The sequence below is a fragment of the Hevea brasiliensis genome, chromosome 16 (assembly GCF_030052815.1).
Source record: "Hevea brasiliensis isolate MT/VB/25A 57/8 chromosome 16, ASM3005281v1, whole genome shotgun sequence".
Classification (NCBI taxonomy): Eukaryota; Viridiplantae; Streptophyta; class Magnoliopsida; order Malpighiales; family Euphorbiaceae; genus Hevea; species Hevea brasiliensis.
In genome coordinates, this window is record NC_079508.1 from 63,758,780 (window position 1) to 63,780,575 (window position 21,796).

General features: G+C 34.7%; 2 protein-coding genes, 1 long non-coding RNA gene and 1 other non-coding gene across 4 annotated transcripts; 2 read left to right on the forward strand and 2 right to left on the reverse strand.

Annotated features, from left to right (window-relative positions):
• Positions 1-129: 129 nt before the first annotated feature.
• On the forward strand, positions 130-1,080 carry LOC110664595 (protein GLUTAMINE DUMPER 3-like). Its single transcript, XM_021824326.2, has one exon. The coding sequence runs from the start codon at positions 562-564 to the stop codon at positions 874-876; it is 315 nt and encodes a 104-aa protein (XP_021680018.2). The 5' UTR covers positions 130-561; the 3' UTR covers positions 877-1,080.
• Positions 1,081-3,490: 2,410 nt separating this feature from the next.
• On the forward strand, positions 3,491-3,781 carry LOC131174689 (protein GLUTAMINE DUMPER 6-like). Its single transcript, XM_058138464.1, has one exon. The coding sequence runs from the start codon at positions 3,491-3,493 to the stop codon at positions 3,779-3,781; it is 291 nt and encodes a 96-aa protein (XP_057994447.1).
• Positions 3,782-13,709: 9,928 nt separating this feature from the next.
• On the reverse strand, positions 13,710-15,169 carry LOC131174531 (uncharacterized). The gene is made up of 3 exons (XR_009144883.1): positions 14,982-15,169; positions 14,478-14,535; positions 13,710-13,900 (listed from the first exon to the last, which is right to left on the reverse strand). It is a non-coding gene; the product is annotated as an uncharacterized LOC131174531 (long non-coding RNA).
• A 6,101-nt stretch (positions 15,170-21,270) lies between these two features.
• Positions 21,271-21,351, reverse strand: TRNAL-CAG (transfer RNA leucine (anticodon CAG)). The gene has a single exon. It is a non-coding gene; the product is annotated as a tRNA-Leu (tRNA).
• Between the last annotated feature and the right edge of the window lie 445 nt (positions 21,352-21,796).

Here is a 21,796-nt window from a genome sequence, read left to right on the forward strand (position 1 = left end):
AGAATATTCCTTTCCCTTTTTCGTAGCCCTTATTGCCGGAATGTGATTAACGGTAAGCCCATATTTAGATTCCTTGAAAGAACACCAATAGTGTTTCGTAAGATGTGTTGCAAAATGAATCTCAGCCATAAGAATTTCAAAAAGTTTCCTACTCAGAGCAGAAATGTCGTTTTGGATGGATAACAGAGCAGAAGCAGCTAAAAACATCCCAGACTTTGATGTACATGATATTATTCTTACGTCAGATATGGTTTCCCACTTTTCTTGACATTGTTTAATACTTAAGGACGCGGCGGTATGGAAACGCAAGCAAGCCAGCAGGAATCAACTACTAAGAAAAAAATGGGATCATCTCTTTTTTCTTTTCCTACAATACCAATGCCTTCTTGTTAACTGCACAAAAGCCAATTCTTCTGTTCTTTGTTCTAATCCAAGCACTGTGCAACTTTACCTTTATTTAGTGCTATAAATACTGATATTAGACAACTCTCATTTCATCGCAGGCGAAAGAGAAACAGAGTTAGCGAGAGAGAGAGAGAGAGAGAGAGAGAGAGAGAGGAAATGAGGCCTGCAAGCAACCACACAACAAGTGGTGCTGGTGTTGGATTCTCGCACTGGAACTCTCCCATGCCTTACCTCTTTGGTGGGCTAGCACTCCTGCTGGGAATCATCACTGTTGCTTTGATAATCCTTGCCTGCTCATATAGGCAGTCTGTGTCCAATTCAGCAACACAGGTTCGCGAAGAGACACCAGTCAAGCAAGTAGACAGCTCTGAGCCAAAGATTGTTGTGATCATGGCTGGTGATGAGAATCCTACGTACTTGGCTAAGCCTAAGCCTGTCTCTTGCGATTGCCACAATGAAGAACAAGTTTAAGTCTGACGAATCTCAAGACACCCTTTTCTTTCTTTCGTTCTTTTCTTTTACCCATTTTGGTTTGCCTGCGGGAATATGTAAAGCGATGAGTATGAAGAGGATGATATTTTTGTAAGACGCATATATATATTTCAGTGATTTTTGTACCAAATAGCAAACTTGTGCCTTTAAGAAATTTGTGAAATGAAGAATCACTTGACTAAACTTGTAAAATAAAGAAATTTGTTTTAGGACAATGTTGAAGTTGTTCACAGGGCATTTTGTCGGTTTGTCCAGATGCTGCAGAAAGCTTTACATTGTAGAGATCAAAATGATAAAAATTTCTGTCGGATGATGTAAATAGATCTTTTCAGTTCATTATCAGCTGCCAATCAATCAGAGCTATGTTTAAATTCCAGAATATTCGAGGTTTCACCCAGTGAGAAACCATGGTGAAATAGGCAGCTACTAGATTATAGCTGGGAAAGTTCATGTTTCAGTCATCAAATACCTGTAAGAATTGGTCTTAAACATTAGCAGCCACCTTTGTCTGGATTATATATAAGTTGAACTGTTGAAGCCATTCTGTTGGTATTTACTACACTGTCTTGCATAGCCATCCAAGGATTCCTTTCTAGGTTAAAGGCACTCCATCTAGTCTGAAACTATAAGCAATTAAATGGGAAGATTTAATCATCCAAACACTATATGTGAATTTCACAGTAAAACCTCTTACAATCAACAGTTGTGAGATAATGTAGTTGCTACTTTCCCTGCACAACCAAAAACTTATTTAGCGAGGGTTATCGCACATGTTCCGCCTGCACATTCTGCCCTTAATAAACATGCTATCATTGTTGCAAAATTACCTGATACATAAGTTGCTCAATGATTATCACTTAAAACGAATTAATCCAGTGGCTACCTTATTGCATTGGATTAGGTTCAAGAGACGTGGCGGCCCGGAGATGTAATTATCATACTATTAATAGTGGAAGCAGAAGTAGAAAAAATTGATCAAAGGTTAGCACACAGAAAATAGAAATAGAAACCGATAAGTGCATTCCACATCATCTTCACATACTAGTGGTTGACAAAATTAATGAATTAATCCATTTATGCATTTAAAATGTGATTTTATTCAAAAACAAAAAATTCATTTAAAAATTGTTTAATGAGGATTGAAAAGTTATCATGATAAATTTAGGATTCTCACAATTGGGTTGTTATGATTAAAGTTGATGGCCATTGGACCCAACTTGCTCCTGTGTTTCTGAATTGGTGTGGTTTCAACTTTCAAATTGTGGGCTTTGTCGGCAGCGCAGCCGAAATGAACCTTTTCCGTCACATTAGAGCAGCATGTCCACAACTCTAACCATGAAATAAATTTCAAAGGACATGTGAATCACTGAGTACCTACAAATTCAATTAAGAGTCTTCTATACTTATTAATTGAAGATGAAAAAAAAAATACACTTTCATTTAAAAAATGGCATATATTAAAAGGGTATTTATTTTAATTTATAAGTTGATCAAATTAATTTATAAGTTATAATTTTAAGTTGATCTATTTATTTAAGACATTTTTAGAACTTATAAACTGTGTATATAAACCTAAAAAAATAAATTAAGGGAAAACAATTTTTTATTTTGATATTTATAAATTATTTTGATCAAGTATTTTACTGTATTAATTTTATTTAATTTTGTAATTTTATTATATATCCTTATTGTATTTATTTTCATGTTCATGTTGAAAAATTTATTTTCCTCCAATAATTTAAGTATATTATTTACATTAATTTTAATAAATTTAAAATTATTTTTTATTAATTTTAATGAAATATTTGTCCATAAGATATTTATTTATTATATTGTAATATGATTGAAATATATTTTGATAATATTATAATAAAATATTGAGTTAATATAATTTATTATTTAAAAAATTATTTAATATGTTTTTTGCTATTTTAATAATAAATGTACTTATAATTTATTTTTTATCAAACGTGTTAACTGTTTATTAGTCACTTACAAGTACGTTAACTAAATACATTTCTGTTTAAAATTTTAAATGCTTATAAATTCAAATTAACATGTGCTTATAAGTTAATTTTTATAAATTAAGTCAAATATCTTTTAATTTTAATTATTTTAATTACAAAATAGTACTAATGTGTTTTTTATGGCATCTTGGCATGAATGAATCTAGTCTTGATATATGCCATGATGCCTAAAGTAAGAGCTCACATTGACTAAACACAAACAAGTTACAAAACTATGTGAACTTGTGATATATAATGAACAAAAAAGCCCAAAAGCATATCTTTGATAGCCATTTAGAATGAATCAAGCACCAGCAGTTAACTAATGATTAATAACTAAAAGTGTAAGATGGATCTCTTTACATCTCTTTTATTTGATTCCAAATTGATGAATTGACACCATTAACACTTTATTTGAAGCATATCTTCAAGGCATAAAGAATCTTCCTCTATCTCAACCCCAAAGGCCATTATGTCTTGAAGCTGCCCAAACCCACTTCAAACTCTTCCTTATATAACAACTCAACCCTACCTCTCTGAACTTGCAAGACCAAGACTCCTGGAAAAAAGAGCTAGAGTGAGAAAAAATGGAGGCGAAGATGAGCCCTGCTGCAACCTCTACACCAAGCATCCATGTATGGCATTCTCCAATACCTTTCCTTTTCGGTGGTTTAGCTGTCATGTTAACTCTCATTGCTGCTGCTTTAATCGTTCTAGCTTGCTCCCATAGAAAGAATTCTTCAAGACCTGCAGCAAGTTCGCTGGACTTGCCAGTTGAGGCTCAGCCAAAGATTGTTGTTATATTGGCTGGAGATGACCAGCCAACTTGCATAGCAACACCACTCGCTTCTTCAACAACTTCTTGTCAACATGTCTGAATGTTCTACACTCTAAATTTTTAATCGCTGGTTTGGTTGAATGACTGAAAAAAAAATTAAAGGTTCTTTTTTTTAATCGATTTCGAGATTAAATCCAAATTAACAAAATGGAAGACGAATTCATTTTGTCATCTCTGAAAGATCATGTATTTTATAATTTCTAACTAGAGCATCTACTAATAGGCAATAATACAACTTAATAAATAAATACTCAACTCAACTAAACTTTTATTTCAAAAATTTATTGGGGTCGGTTATGTGAATTTTTTTTCTCATCTCTAAACGATTTTGAATTAAATTCTCGAAAATGTATAATACTTCTAGGTCATTTCATATTACTCTCCTTTAAATCAATTTAGGTCTACTCTTTCTTTTTTTTCATTCCTCTAACCTAATGTGTTCTTGTGAAAATTCAATATTTTATCTATTTATTATTTATTCATTTTAATTAGCTAACAATAATTTAATATATTTATCTAAAAAAAAGAGAAGAGAATTATTTTGTTGGATGGTCTGCTTATTTATTTATATATATATATATATTTTTGAAATTAAATATATATATGTAATCTGAACAACTCAGTTCAATAATTTCTCTTATCCCATTCTATACCTAATAGAACTCTTAAACATATATACCATAATTATATCTTTCTATTAAATTTTGCTCTCAAAGTCTGTTTATCATTTCTTTTTTTTTACCAAATATTCTCAACTAGTATTTTCATCATCTTTTATTATTGTTATATATATATATATATATATATATATATATATAAATTTACGATTTATAATCTGATGTGCGCAGAGAATTAGGAATGACAATGGGTAGGGTACTCGCGAAAATCACCCTATTCGAATCCGAACCCGATTAATATTCTTAAAATCGGAACCCGTTTCAAACCCGATTAAAATTTATTATCAACTACCCGAACCCGTCCCAAACCTGATTGTTATTACCCGAAAAATACCTGAACCGGTTTAATTTTATATATTTAATTAATAATCTATATAAAAAATTATTTTTATTAATAATTTATATTTTAAAAATTTAATAATTTCATAAAATATTTCAATTTTATTTTATTTAAAATAAAATATATAAAAATTTATAAATATTATTAAAAATGTATATTTTTTATATTTAATTAAATATTTATATAAACGGGTTCGGGTAACGGATACCCAACATATAAAACCCGAACCTGACCCGAATCCGTCACGGGTATTAAATTTCAAATCCGAACCCGTCCCAAACCTGATTATATATACTTAAACTTGTCCTATTAGGGTTTCGTCGGATCGGGTACCTGCAAAAACTCGATCCGTTGCCATCCCTATAGATAATCCATAAATTCTTACTTCTCTATTCATCACCTTGGATTCTATTTTTAAGGAGATTCGAATATTTAATATGTCAGCTGAAATTGTCTCTCTTTCATTGAATATAACTATTGTCTTGGAGGTTTCAGGTAAGTGGTAATTATAGTACATGACACCGTTTTAGTCCCTTTTAAAATTTCTTAGTATTAAATTTGTTATTAAATGAAATTTTAAATCAATATTTTAACAATTATTTTACATGTGATTTTCTAGAGTTTTATTTTATTATTGAATTTTATTCCGATTTTGATTAAATAATTGATTTTGTTAATTATCTCTGCATTAAAGCCATTAAGATTCTGGGAACAGGCCTTTAATGTATTTGTATTGATTGATATCTGACTATAAAATTTACCGATGCGTTACACTGAATTGATTTGAGATTGATTTGATTTTATGGACTCTCTGAAATTATTGAAATAAACTGTTGAAATTGCACTATCAGTTATTATTTGCTATCTGAAATTTTTTTATTGATTTTGATTGATTTGTACAAATTAATTTTCTGTTTTGAACCAGTATCTGTATCTGTTATCTGACCCCACCGTGTGGACTATCACAGTATTAGGTTGTATTGTTGAGTCATGCATCATTGCAATTTATGGTTTGCATTAGTATCATATGCATTGATATTTGTGAAGGAGGAGGAAGGTATCTAATATCTGGTAGCGCGCTTTCTATCTGGCCTTTGGTGATGTGAGGTATCATCACCCACGTGTACTGTACCATAAAATTTTATTGAATAAATTTATTTTTTATATATATTTTATGACATTATTTTATTAATAATTTTGATAGCATGAGCATGATTTTATTGAATAAAAAATTTATTGTGAAATTAATCAAGCGTCTGCTTGTTCCCATTCCGTTGTGTGCTATAATTATCATTCACTGAGCATTAGCTCAAACCACGTTTTCTTTATCTGTTATCTGTTTTAGATCAATAGAATTCTGCAGCTGATCCAAATATTCAGTCTATTTTCTGGAGAGGGAAAATCTTTGATTTGTTCTCATAGTATGCTTGAATTCATGTTTCCTCTCGCTAATAATTAGTTTATTGAATAGTTTAAGTTTTTATTTAAAACCTATAGAGACTCCACAGTTTACTTATAGGATATTTATAATGTTTATTCAGTATTTTGTTTATTTGAATTTTATCTATTTTTTTATTAATAAGTGACAATATATTTATTTAAGATACTCTGATAAGGCTTTCATGATTTAATAATACTTAAATTATGCACCGGTCAAGACACAAAATTTTGAGTCATGACAAAGTTAGTATCAGAGCCAGGTTGAGGTCTAGTAGACTTGCATAGCATAGGATCCTTAACGTCTTTTTAGTTTATCATTGCTTTAGATGTCTGCATCTTTCGTACTTTTTCATCTGTCTTAATTTCGCTCACATTTTCAGATTTAATGCTTGTTTATTAAAATTAATAGGTGCCTGGGTCTGTTAGACGTAAGAGGAGAACTAGGGCCAAGGGTCTTAATAGTGTAAACCTTGATCCAACAGGGGAGGTACCACCTCAAACTATTAATCAGACACCTGAACAGACGCCTATGGCACAACATTCCAATTAGCTATTGCAGCTCAAGCATCTAGAGCTGGTTAGGTTACTATGGCATATCTGGCAGGGGGATTGCATGCAGTGAATCATGTTGTTAATACTATAACTGAGTACCTTACAACTCAATCACAGAACAAGGGGTTGGCCCTATTTCAGCACCAGCTCAGGATAGGGCTCTATTCCTTGACTCTACAGACTTTCTCAAGCTAAAACCAAAGGAGTTCACTGGAGAGGATGCATTAGCTGATCCCTTAGATTTTCTAGATGACATGGAGAGGTGTTATGACACTATGGGTTGCAGTAGTGCTAGGATGGTGATGTTGGCAGGAAATCAGCTTAAGGGAGTTGCTCGTGAGTGGTATCTCTCTAAGAAGAATTGGCGACCCGAAGGTTCTATCCTCTGGCCTGAGTTTCACTCTCTCTTCTTAGAGCGATTTCTCCCTCCAAGTGTTCAAGAGGCTAAGGCTTTAGAGTTTGATTCCAAATGAGGAGAAGAAGGCTCGCAGGTTTGAAAGGGGCTTATGAGACAGGCCAATTGATCGCGTAGCTCCTTTACGACTACCTAAATATGAGGAGATGGTTGATTGGGCTAGATAGATGGAGATGTATGATGATAAACGTTGGGCTCGTAAGCAGCGCAAGCGGTTTAAGAAAGATAGTCAAGGTAATCAGTTTAACAGAGGACAGAGTCATCAGAGTTCTTATCAGGGTAATAAGCAGGGTTCTCAGTCTACAGTTGGCAATAGGGCACATCAATCTAGAGTTAGTCAGGGATGTGAGCAAAGGACTCATGCAGGGAATGCTTGGTATAATCAGATTAGCACTGGGCCTGTTACCACTCCTTGTCAGCATTATGGTAAGCCACATAAGGAAACTTATCATTGGGTCACTAGAGTATGCTTTGGTTGTGGACAGCTGGGACACCATAGATAAAACTGTCCTACTAGTGGGACAACTTAGGGTGCTGGTCAGGCAGCACATTCTACTCCCTCTTAGGTTCAGCCAATTTCACAGTATAGTGGTAGAAGTCAGGGTTCTGGTGGTCGTGGTTAGGGTGGTAGAGGTTCTGGTTGTAGAAGATCTACTCAAACTCAGGGACAAACATCTGGTGGTAGAGGTCAAGCCAGGGTTTTTGCTTTGACTCAGCAGGATGCTTAGGCATCTAATGCAGTAGTGACAGGTACACTTCCTATTTGCTCATTTGATGCTAGAGTACTGTTTGATCCTGGTTCCAGTCATTCCTTTATTTCTCCATACTTTTCCATGAGATTTAGTACACCACCTACTTTTTTAGAGTATCCTTTATCTGTATCAACACCTATGGGGAATGCAATAGACACTGATATGGTGTATAGGGAATGTATAGTTCAAATTGGAGATAGAGAATTAGCTGTAAATCTTGTTTCTTTGGATATGTTTGAGTTTGATGTGATTTTAGGCATGGATTGGTTAGCCACTTATCACGTTTCATTGGATTGTCATAATAAAGTTGTACTCTTTAAAATTTATAGGGAGGCAGAATTTCAATTTCAGGGAGATCACAGTATAGCCTCTAGTAATCTTACCTCAGTAGTGAGTGCTAGCCGATTATTGTGAAAGAGGTGTAAGGGGTATCTAGCTTATGTTAGAGACGTTCAGGTAGAAGATGTAGGTTTGGAGAATGTTGCAGTGGTTAAGGAGTTTCCTAATGTGTTTCCAGAAGATTTATCAGGTTTACCCTCGGAGTGAGAGGTAGAGTTTGGTATAGACTTAGTTCCTGGAACTGAGCCCATATCTATGCCACCTTATCATATGGCACTCGCAGAACTTAAGGAGTTGAAGGAGCATCTACAGGACCTACTAGATAAGGGGTTTATTCACCCTAGTGTTTCTCTATGGGGTGCTCCTGTGTTATTTGTGCGGAAGAATGATGGGGCTTTGAGAATGTGAATTGATTATAGGCAATTGAATAAGGTAACTGTGTGTAATAAGTATCCTCTTTCACACATAGATGACCTGTTTGACCAACTTTAAGGTGCAAAGTGTTTTTCCAAGATTGATCTTTGATCTGGGTATCATCAATTGAGGGTCAAAAAAGAAGATATACTCAAGATGGCCTTTAGGACTAGGTATGGACACTATCAATTTCTTGTAATGTCTTTTGGTCTTACCAATGCTCCAGCCGCTTTTATGGATCTCATGAATAGAGTTTTCAAGCCTTTCTTAGATCAATTTGTTATAGTGTTCATCGATGACATTCTAGTGTACTCAAAGAGTAAAGAGAAGCATGAGTGGCATTTGAGAATTGTCCTTCAGACCTTATGGGAACACAAGCTATATGCCAAGTTCTCAAAATATGAGTTCTGGTTAGATAATATAGCTTTCCTAGGCCATATAGTGTCTAAGGATGGGGTGTGTGTTGATAAGAAGAAAGTTGAGGCAGTGCTTCATTGGCCTAGATCCACAACTGTGTCAGAGATTTATAGTTTCTTGGGTTTAGCAGGGTATTATATATGGTTTGTTCAAGACTTCTCTCGTATTACAGCACCTTTAACTACGTTGACACAGAAGAATGTGAAATTTCAGTGGTCTGAGGCTTATAAAAAAAGTTTTTAGGAGCTTAAGACTCGTTTAAATACAGCGTCAGTGTTACCCCTTTAAATGCGGATCGGGGTTATGCAGTATATTGTGATACTTATAGGATTGGTTTAGGATGTGTTTTGATGCAGCATGGACGGGTTATTGCATATGCTTCTCGTCAATTGAAAAGACACGAGCAGAATTATCCAACTCATGATTTGGAAATGGCTATAATAATTTTTGCTTTGCAAATCTGAAGGCACTATCTGTATGGTGAGACTTGTGAGATCTTCATTGACCACAAAAGCCTCAAATACATCTTTAACCAATGTGATCTTAATCTTAGGCAAAGGAGATGGGTAGAATTGTTGAAAGATTATGATTGCACCATACAGTATCATCCTGAACAAGCTAATGTGGTGGCTGATGTCTTAAGTAGAAAGTCTTCTAGTAGTTTAGCCCACATATCTACCGAGAGGAGGCCTCTGATTGGTGAATTACATGAGTTGCTAGATTAGGGAGTAGAATTTGAAATCGTATCTGGATCATTCTTAGCACATTTTCCAGTGAGACCTATTTTGATTGATCGAACTAAGGCTGCTCAGAAGAAGGATTATCAGTTGTGTAAGATTATAGATAGTATCCATCAAGGCCAAGCTCAAGGGTTCATGTTAGATGATGATGGAGTTTTTCGTTATGGCCCTAGACTTTGTGTCCCTAGTGTTGATGAGTTGAGAAGAAAAATCATGGAGGAGGCACACCATTCTGCTTACACAGTACACCCAAGTTCAGCCAAGATGTACTGTGATTAAAGGAAGCATTATTGGTGGGGTGGCATGAAGAGGAATGTTGCAGACTTTATTGCTAAATGTTTACTTGTCAACAAGTTAAGGCAGAACATCAGAGACCATCTGGGTTACGTCACCCATTACCTATTCCCAAGTGGAAGTGGGAGCATATTGCCATGGATTTTATTGTGGGTTTACCTAGTACATGAGGTGGTTACAATGCAATTTGGGTGATAGTGGATAGATTGACAAAATCTGCTCATTTTCTTCCTATGAAGACTACATATGACTTTGCTAAACTTGCACAATTGTGTATAGACAAGATTGTTAGTTTTCATGATGTTCCAGTTTCCATTGTCTCCGATCATGGTACTCAGTTTACTTCTTGATTTTCGAAGAAATTCTAATAAGCTTTGGGAACACGAGTAAACTTTAGTACTGCTTTTCACCATCAGACAGATGGACAGTCAGAAAGGACCATACAGACGTTGGAGGACATGCTTCGTGCATGTGTTATAGATTTTTGTGGCTGTTGGGATCATCATTTGCCTTTAGTAGAGTTTGCTTATAATAACAGTTATCAGGCAAGTATAGAGATGGTTCCATATGAGGCATTATATGGTCGAAAGTGTAGGTCACCGATTTGATGGGATGAAGTTGGAGAAAGAAGGCTTACTAGACCAGAGTTGATACAATGAACTTCATAGAATGTTCGGCTAATTCGTGATAGACTTTTGACTGCTCAAAGTTGACAGAAAAGTTATGCTGACCCTAAGTATAAAGATATAGAGTTTATGATTCATGATCATGTATTTCTAAGAGTTTCACCTATGAAAGGAATCATGAAGTTTGGGAAGAAATGGAAGCTTAGTCCTCGTTTTGTTAGTCCATTTGAAATTTTGGAGAGAATTGGAGCAATTACTTACCGTTTAGCCCTTCCACCTAGTTTTGCACATGTAAATCCAGTTTTCCATATTTCTATGCTTAGGAAGTATGTACCCGATCCATCTCATGTTTTGCAATCTCAGACCATACAATTTAGGGATGATATGTCATATGAGGAGCAACCAGTAAAGATTTTAGATCGATAAATTAGGAAACTTCAGTCTAAGGAAGTGGCTTTGGTGAAAGTCTTCTGACATAATCACTCAAGTAGTGATGCCACATAGAAGGCAAAATCTGAAATGCGAGCCAAATATACTTACTTATTTGATTCTTCAGGTTAAAATTTTGTATGTTTAAATTCGAGGACCGAATTTCTTTTAAGGGGGAAGTATGTGGAAACCCAATATTTTATCTATTTATTATTTATTTATTTTAATTAGCTAACAATAATTTAATATATTTATCTAAAAAAAAGAAAAGAGATATATTTTATTGGATGGCCTGCTTATTTATATATATATATATATATATATATATATATATATATATATATATATATATATATATATATATATTATTTTTGAAATTAAATATATATCTGTAATCTGAACAACCCTGTTCAATAATAACTCTTATCCCATTCTATACCTAATAGAACTCTTGAAACATATATACTCTAATCATCTCTTTCTGTAAAACTTTGCTCTCAAAGTCTGTTTATCACCTCTTTTTTCTACCAAATACTCTCAACAGGTATTTTCATCATCTTTCATTATTGTTATATGATTTTGATAGCATGAGTATGATTTTATTGAATATAAAATTTATTGTGAAATTAATCAAGCGTCTGCTTGTTCCCGTTCCGTTGTGTGCTATAATTATCATTCACTGAGCATTAGCTTAAACCACGTTTTCTTTGTCTGTTATCTGTTTCAGATCAGTAGAATTATGTAGCTGATCCAAATATTCAGTCCATTTTTTAGAGAGGAAAATCTTTGATTTGTTCTCATGGTATGCCCAAATTCATGTTTTCTCATGCTAATAATTAGTTTAGTTTATTGAACAATTTAAGTTTTTATTTAAAATCTATAGAGATTCCACAGTTTACTTATAGGATATTTATGATATTTATTCAATATTTTATTTATTTAGATTTTATATTTTTTTTTGAAATTAGTAAGTGACAATATATTTATTTAAGATATTCTGATAAGGCTTGTATGATTTAAGAATACTTAAATTATGCGTCAGTCACGACACAAAATTTTGAGTCGTAACAGCTCTAATTGTCTAATTTGAGTTTTCGTATGTCTACACTTTACATAACTAAATCACCTCTGTCTCCTTATCTCAACTTATCTTCAATTAGCACTACTTTTTTTTTAATAAATAAATAAATAATAAAAGGAAAAGGAAAGCATAACTTTTCGATGGAGTTAGTGGATGCGGCAGCTTGGAAATGAGAAAAACAGGAATTGATTGTTGATTTAACCACTGGGGAAAGGGAATTAGTTCCATTACGACTCCTTTCTCTGCTTTCAACATATCCTATGGATATTCCAACTACTGGGGTCTTCAATTATAATATTAATTTTGTTGTGGATTTAAAACAGGAATTTCAACTTTCTTATCCTCTGTTTGAAATGTAAATTTTATAATAATTTAATTTAATTTAATTTAATTTTTTTAATTCTCATATTTAAAAATTTAGTGGATGAAAAAATTTTTTTAATTGAAAATAAATTATTTTTTAAAAAATGACGTAAAAAAAATATAATTATATAAATTTTTTTTTTCATTCAAATAATTTTTTGTTCAAAACGAAACTTATTTGATTAAATAAGAGAATCTAGCTCGTTACTGGTTTTAAATGGAAGACCAAGAAAGAAAAAATGAGAGCTTTATTAATACTGCATAATAATTAAAGTAAAAAGCAATTAAATTAGAAGAAAGTTGAGGCCAATAAGTCTAAAGAGAAGTGCATTCCACATCATCACATAATAATTTGTGAGAGGATCATAAGATCAAGAAAAAAAAAAAAGATTTTGACAAATTTATTTCCACCCACCAAAGTTTTGAATGTGATCCATCACTAATCTTTTTGTTGTTTCTTTGTCATTTAATTTCATGGAAAATTACAGCCACCCAATTCCTGTTTGCTGTCCTTCTTCACCACACATATGCATAGGGGTGTGCAAATGGTCGGTTCGGTTCTGAATCGAACCGAATTGATAAAATTGAAAATCAAAAATTAAAAATTTTAAAAATCGAATCAAATCGATTAACAAGAGAAAATCAAACTGAACTAAACTGATAAATATCAGTTCGGTTCGGTTCGATTTTAAACCGATTAAATCAAAATTTATAAATTGAGCATTTGATTTTCAATTGGGTTGGGTTCAGTTTTAAACTGATCAAACCTAAATCTTATGGTTCGGTTCGATTTTCTTTGATTTTCTTGATGTCACGACCCAACCTATGGGTCGGATCGGCACTAGGACCTGGGCCAGCCTAAAGCCCCCGAGGCCCGTAGTAAGCCTAACTATTCACTTAACCCAACTCTAAGGCCCATTTGGGCCCAATTTCAAGAATCAACTGGACAGAGTTCGGTCATAAAATAGACCTTTCAACGGGGAGTTTTTTACTCACCCGACCTGTAAACACAATAAATACTCAATTGGGGAGCTCAGCTCACCCTCCACATACTCATCAGCATAAAAATAAATGGGAGCTCAGTTCCCTCATCCAATCCATCAAACATGCATAGAATATTAAGTTTACAGGTCCAAAATAATAATTTAGTTTACAGACTCATATCAAATAAACATTTCTAACACATGCGAAAATTCTAAGATTTAACAAGTTTATACAAACGTTAATAATCGACCTGCGAGGAAGAAAGCAGGTTAATCTCAAAAATATCCTCTTGTGGCCTGAAAAAATATTGAACAGGAGTGAGCGTTCGACTCAGAGAGTAAAATATCAATTTTAACCATAATCTCTATAACTATCTAAAACTAATGCACCCTGTAGAGTGAAATGCAACATCAATAATATTTTCACATCATAACATCATAAAGGTAATTTGGAGCACTCACACACCCAGTGATATCAATCATAATATATGGGAGCTGATCCCCTATACAGCTCTCTTAAATCCAACCTGGTGCCAGCGAAGAACTCAAGCCGGACTTTCGCTTAATAAACCAAATCGGGGGTCCCAGCGAAGAACTCAAGCCGTGACTACCCCCCGAAGGATCGGGTCCCAGCGAAGATCTCAAGCCGTGACTACCCGTCCTATCCATAGTCCACACCACATCACATGCACGCCAACGCACGCACACTGCTCCAAATTACCACAGCAACATACATGGCACTTTCACAGTTATGAATGCAACATAAATCGTGCTTAAAGTTTATCTACATAGATATATACATATAAGTGATACATGGGCATGCTTGAACATATAATAATAGTGAAATTACAATTAAAATTAATATTTTACTCACAGACTTGACAACGGTTACTGTGGCGGCTGGGCGGAGGAAGAAGGCTGTCCCGGCTCACCTGACAATTACATTACAATTATTTAATACAAATGACTCAATACAATCAAGAAAAGACCAAATACGTCCTAAGTCGTGCCGAAAATCCGGCAGAGTCTCCCCTATACCTAGGACCTACCCAACCTGCAAAATGGCTCAAAACACACTTCTATATTCACAATCCATATATCCACAACTCAATCACATCACACAGCCCCTCCTGGGCCCATCAAATCAGTCATCCATCACAATATGTAAAATTTCAATTTAGTCCTTATAATTGATTATTTTTGCAAAAACTACCCAAACAAGCTCTAAAAATTCTAAAACTTTGCCCCGCGGTCCTTAACAATATTACTAGGCTATTTCAAAAAGAATCATAATTTTCTGAGCTACCATGAATATTTTATGAATTTTTAATCCTATTTAAGCACTAGAAAATTACAAAAAAGCAAGGTTCGGGTTTACCTTTGCCGATTCCGACTTCGGGAACGCGCTCGGGACGTCTGACAATGGGGGGTAGCCAAAACCTCGGTCCAATTCGGAGACTTTTCCGGTAACGGGTCTGTCTGGCCAGAAATTCACAGACCCGGGCAACTGTCGAATTTCCGTGAATTGAAGATACCTACACGAAGCCCACGACACGGGGGTTAGTACATAAATTTTTTAGAATTTTCTAAGCTCATTTAATGCTCGAAAAGACACTGCGAAGTTCCGTGGGACCCACCAAAAAATGGTGTCGGAAAAATTCAAAATTTATGTCACCGCAAAGCACTCAATGAGTGGAGCACTCTGGTACTCTCGGTTTTCTCGTGGAATTTACGGTTTGCGAGAAATCTAGCCCGAAAGTCAAAATGGGCTAAAACTTCCCGGGGAAAAATTAGACAAACCGCTCGATGGATTTCGGTGTTCTTAGTGTCTATGGAAAGCTCTCGACGAGTAGATAAGTTTAGACACAAGACCCGATCCGATTGGTGGCCGGATCAGCCGAATTTTGGCCGGGAAGGTGAACGGTCGCGCGGGCACTGCGCGTCCCTTCTGGAGCCGTTTTCCGGCGTTCCAGGCGGCGACAGGCCGTGGGAGAGGGCTGAGGCGGCGCGCCGCGAGATGGGGAGGCAGGGGAGGTGGCGGCGCGGCAAGGGGAGGAGGGAGGAGAGAGAAAAGAGAGAGAGAAGGGGAGGAGGTCGGGCGCGCGCGGGGAAGGGAAGAAGAAAAAGAAAAGGTCGGTTCGATTCGATCGGTCCGATCCGGTCTAGTTCGATTCGGCCGGTTCGATTCAGGATACAAAATTTTTGAATTTTGACTCTGCCTCAGGACCGAAAACGAGGTCCAAAAATTTTGAAAAAAATTCCAGAAAACTCAGAAAAATTCGTAGATTCCAAATATATTTTTAGTTTTGCCACGTGGTCTTTAAATTAATTTTTAAAAATCATCAAAGTTTATATTTTCGAAAAATCGAACCCGATTTTTAAATCCGAAAAATCTCAAAAAAAAAATCCTAAAATTTAAATAAAATTAAAATACCAAAAATGCTCATAAAATAATAAAATTTAAAATTTTGGGGTGTTACACTTGATATATATATATCAATAATTTCGGTTCGATTCAATTTTTTTTATTTTTTTATGAAAATAACCGAACCGAATCGATTAATCAAAATTATTAAAATTATAAATCAAACCGAACCAATTGAGTTTTAAAACCAAACTGATTGAACCGAGTTAACTCGATTCGATTTGATTTTTCAATTTAAGTCGAAAACTGCTCTTCCCTACATATGCATAGGGAATTTCACATTTCTAAATCTAGTTAATTTATATCCTTTTGGTTGGCACCTACCACCTAGCTAGATTCCCATATATTTCTTCTATAATTTTTCTTTTGAATTTTTATTTCTTGTTTAAATAATTTTATTTTTAAATTTTTATTATAATTAACTCATAATTTTCTATTTAAATTTAAATGTATCCAATTTTTAATCAGAAAATTAAAATAATAAATTTATAATTAGTTTTTATATTTTTTTATTGATAATAATAATTTTAATAAAAATATGTTCACATTTTATTATTAAAAATTTAAAAAAATTAATCAAACATTTACGCTGTATAAAGTTTTTTACGCTTGAACTTAGGTTCGATTATTAAAGAAAGTTGTTAAAAGATGTAAGAAAATTGTTGAGAAAGACAATAATAAATTCCGAAAAGATTAATCTTATGGAAATGGAGAATTTCTTGATATACCAAAAAAATATAAAAAAAATTGTTTAACCTATTTGAATTTAGACAGAAACATGGTCAAATATTTATGGACAAAATTGAGCTTTCTTTATATTTACATACTATTTTTATTCATTATAATTATGCATATTTTTTATAACAGTGTTTGGTATATAAAGACATCGTCTATATATCAATGATGAAATTATTTAGATGTCCATGTTTGTCACGACCCAACCTATGGGCCGGACCGGCACTAGGACCTGGGCCAGCCTAAAGCCCCCGAGGCCCGTAGTAAGCCTAACTGTTCATTAACCCAACTCTAAGGCCCATTGGGCCCAAATTCAAGAAAACAAACGGACAGAGTCCGACCATAAAATGGACTTTCCAACGGAGAGTTTTCGACTCACCCGACCTGTAAACACAATAAACAATCCATTGGGGAGCTCAGCTCACCCTCCACATACTCATCAACATAATAATAAATGGGAGCTCAGCTCCCTCATCCAATCCATCAAAACATACTTAAAATATTAAGTTTACAGGTCCAACATGATAATAATATTACAGACCAAATTTAAATAATTACTGCTAACACATGCGGAAATTCTAGGAGTAATTAAAATTACACAAATATTAATAAACAACCTGCGAAGTAGAAAAGCAGGTTAACCCAGAACAAAATATCCTCCTGTGGCCTGTAAAAATTTTTGAACAGGAGTGAGCGTTCGACTCGGAGAGTAAAATATCAATTTTAACCATAATCTCTATAACTATCTAAAACTAATGCACCCTGTAGAGTGAAATGCAACATCCACATCATTTTCACATCATAACATCAAAAAGGTAATTTGGAGCACTCACGCACCCCGTAGCATCAATCATAACATATGGAGCCGATCCCTATACACTCTCTTAAATCCAACCCAGTGCGTGAAGAACTCAAGCGGACTTTCGCAATAAACCAAATCGAGGGTCCCAAATAAGAACTCAAGCCGTGACTACCCTCGAAGGATCGGGTTCCCACAAGAACTCAAGCCGTGACTACCCGGCCCTATCCATAGTCCACACCACATCACACGCACACCAACGCACGCACACTGCTCCAAATTACCACAACAACATCATGGCACTTTAACAGTTATCAATGCATCATAAATCGTGCCTAGAGTTTAACTACATAAATATATGCATATAAGTGATGCATGGGCATGCTAAACATATAATAATATCGAAATTACAATTAAAATTAATATTTTACTCACAGACTTGACGACAATCACTGTGGCGGCTGGGCGGAGGAAGAAGGCTGTCCCGGCTCACCTGACAATTATATTACAATTATTTAATACAATCTGACTCAATACAAACAAAGAAAAAGACCAATACGTCCTAAGTCGTGCCGAAAATCCGGCAGAGTTTCCCCTATACCTAGGACCTACCCAACCTGCAAAAGGGCTAAAAACGCACTTCTATATTCACAATCCATATATCAACAGTTCAATCATATCACACAGCCCCTCCTGGGCCCATCAAATCAATCACCCATCACAATACGCAAAATTTCAATTTAGTCCTTATTATTGATCATTTTTGCAAAAACTGCCCAAACAAGCTCTAAAAATTATAAAACTTTGCCCCGCGGTCCTTAGCAATATTACTAAGCTATTGCAAAAAGAATCGTAATTTTCTAAGCTACCACGAATATTTTATGGACTTTTAATCCTATTTAAGCACTAGAAAATTATGAAAAAACAAGGTTCGGGTTTACCTTTGCCGATTCCGACTTCGGGGACGCACTCGGGACGTCTGACAATGGGGGGGTAGCCAAAACCTCGGTCCAATTTGGAGACTTTTCCGGTATCGGGTCTGTCTGGCCGGAATTTCGCAGACCCGGTCAACTGTCGAATTTCCGCGAATCGAGGATACCTACACGAAGCCCATAACACGGGGGTTAGTACATAAATTTTTCAGAATTTTCTAAGCTCATTTAATGCTCGGAAAAACACTGCGAAGTTTCGTGGGACCCACCGAAAAACGGTGTCGGAAAAATTCGAAATTTATGTCGCCGCGAAGCTCTCGACGAGTGGAGCGTGCTGGTAGCCTCAGTTTTCTCGTGGGATTCACGGTTTTCGAGAAATCTAGCCCAAAAGTCGAAATGGGCTAAAATCTTCCCGAGCAAAAATCGGACAAACCGCTCGATGGATTTCGGCGTTCTTGGTGTCTATGGAAAGCTCTCGCCGAGTAGATGATTTTCGACACAAGACCCGGTCCAATCGGTGGCCGGATCGGCCGGATTTGGCCGGAAGGCTGCGCAGCCGGGCGCGCCAGCAGGGGCGTTTTACGGCCGTTTAGGCTTACTTGGTTAAATGTGTGGCGCCGCCACTGGGGTCTGGGTGGTGGTGGCCGTGGTGGGGTAGGAGAGAGAAACGAGAGAGAAAAGGGAGAGGGCCATCGCGCGCGGGAGGGAGGAGAAAAAGAGAAGAAGATCGGTCCGATTCGACCGGTCCGATCCGGTCCGGTTCGATTCGGCCGGTTCGATTCGAAATAAAAAATTTTCAATTTTTACTCTGCCTCGGGACCGAAAACGAGGTCCAAAAATTCCGAAAAAATTCCATAAAACTCAGAAAAATACGTAGACTCCAAATATATTTTTAGTTTTGCCACGTGGTCTTTAAATTAATTTTTAAAAATCATCAAAGTTTATATTTTCGGAAAATCGAACCCGATTTTTAAAATCCGAAAAATCTCAAAAAAATTCCTAAAATTTAAATAAAATTAAAATACCAAAAATGCTCATAAATTTTAAAATTTTGGGGTGTTACAATGTTTCTTAATTATACAGTAAATTTAAATAACTTCATCATCACCATATGTGTATAAAGTATAAATATCATCTACATGTAGCATTGTTTTTTTCATTATATACTATTAATTATTATACAGCATTTAAAATTTTAATTAAGTTTGATTGTAATGTATAATACTTTTTACGCTATAAAAAAATAACATTTGGCTGAAAATTTCGTTGCTAATAATATTGACTAGATTTATAGCAATAAAAATTTTATTTTTTCTTTATTTGCGGGTAAAAATTTTAATCTTGCGTAGATATCATCAGTAAAAGTAAATTTTAATGAATTTGGATTTAGTGACGGACTACATCGTCACTAAAAACCTCCCTAAAAATATATTATGACTGATGGATTCTTAAATTTGTCGCTAAGGACAGATTTTTTTTGTAGTGAAGTTGTAATTGGGATTTGTGAATTTAAATCAAGGAAATAATTTGAATAAATAATAAATGATATTTATTAAATTTATTTAACTTTAATTTAAATTTAAGTTTAAAATTTTATAATTATAAAAAACGACATTTTTATTTTGCAAAGTGAGAAGTTTTATACATTGAACTTATGAGAAACAAATAAAGAATATGAAAAATGTGTCAAAATGATATGGATTGATAGATATAACCCTCGAAGATAAAGAGGAATATATTCGGGAATACATATCCATAAGAACGTTGATTGGATAAAGCAATATATTTTTTAATTTTAATTGAGACTCAAACTCAAGATCTCAAAGCTTATTAATAATTGCTTGCTTTGTTGGTAGCTCATCTCATCTTAGTAGCACTCATATCAATAAGAGATAATTCTTTCCAATTTCCATTCTTATATAGATTTACTTCATCGATGTATATAAACTATGGAGAGTTGGAGACGTAGGCAATTAGTTCCTTATCCTTCTAAAGGAACTCTGGATGATAATTAGCTACTTCAAATTTCAAGCAAATTAAGATGCAAAATCTCTATGGAAAAGATGTTGCAAGAAACTGCTACATCAATTTCATTGCCCTACATTGTCCCACAGCTGCTGCTAACTACAAGCACAAAGCTAGCTCCAATGGGGCCTCCCTTTGTCTTCTATATTGCCTTTCATGATTGATGTAGAAGACTGGAATTCTTGAAGGTGTGAATGATTTGAAAAGGATCTGTTTGCTTTCAACTAATGCAAATAGATCATCGGAGTATATTCTAAATAGGACAAACTACCCTTAATCTCATGCAACTCGACCACTAAATTTATAAGTACTGTGAAGTAAAAAAAAAAAAAAAAAAAGTCACCCATGGTAGTGAAATAGTGTCAAAGGATATAAACAGTAAACATGGTATCTAGCTATGTGTAGGCTATAGCCATGTGCAGAAGCAGAACATTACATCGGTCTTTTTGGTTCATCACTAGAAAACAGGCTGCTGAAAGTGTTAGTGGAAGGCGCGGCGGTTGTAAACGCAAATGGGTAAAAAAATTGATGATGGTCTTTTTAGATGGATGGCATCAGAATTATGAGTCTTTGGAACTGTGCATAATGGGAGACAGCAATCTTGCCTCTTCCTAGGAAATTTTCTCTCTTTTCTTTGTGTGGATATATCCTCATGATTTTCCAATTCATGTCTATGTATACAAGTATGTATCAAAGTTTATTGCAAGAATTAATAACCACTATATATTAAAAAAAAAAAAAAAAAGGAACTTGTCAAGAATGGGATTCGAACCCATGCCCTTTCGGACCAGTACCTGAAACTGGCGCCTTAGACCAACTCGGCCATCTTGACTTGTTTAAGTTCTACCACTGATATTATTAATTAACTATTTCTTAATTAGCTGATGGTAAATTTTTTTTTTTTATTTGGCTTTGACTCCAATCAGAGTTTATATTTAATGCTTCACAGCTTCGAAAATGACTCCAAATATATTTTTTATATCATTAAGTTTCAATTTTTGATATAAGCCTATTGGTTGTGACTTGTAAAGACTTTATTTGAAGTGAAATATTATTAACAAACTATGATTCAAACCAGCAATATACCACGTTTTGATCTCAGCAGCTAAACGACAGCAGCCTGCTTTATTAGTATTACAGAAAACAGCAAACAAGGAACAGAACAAAAGCCAGCTGAACTTAGGTAGTCTCCATTCAACTATTATAATCCAGAAACATTTATTTACTAGTTGGCTTCTCCGCACATTTTGCCCACAAAAAGCTTGCATGTGCTTCTG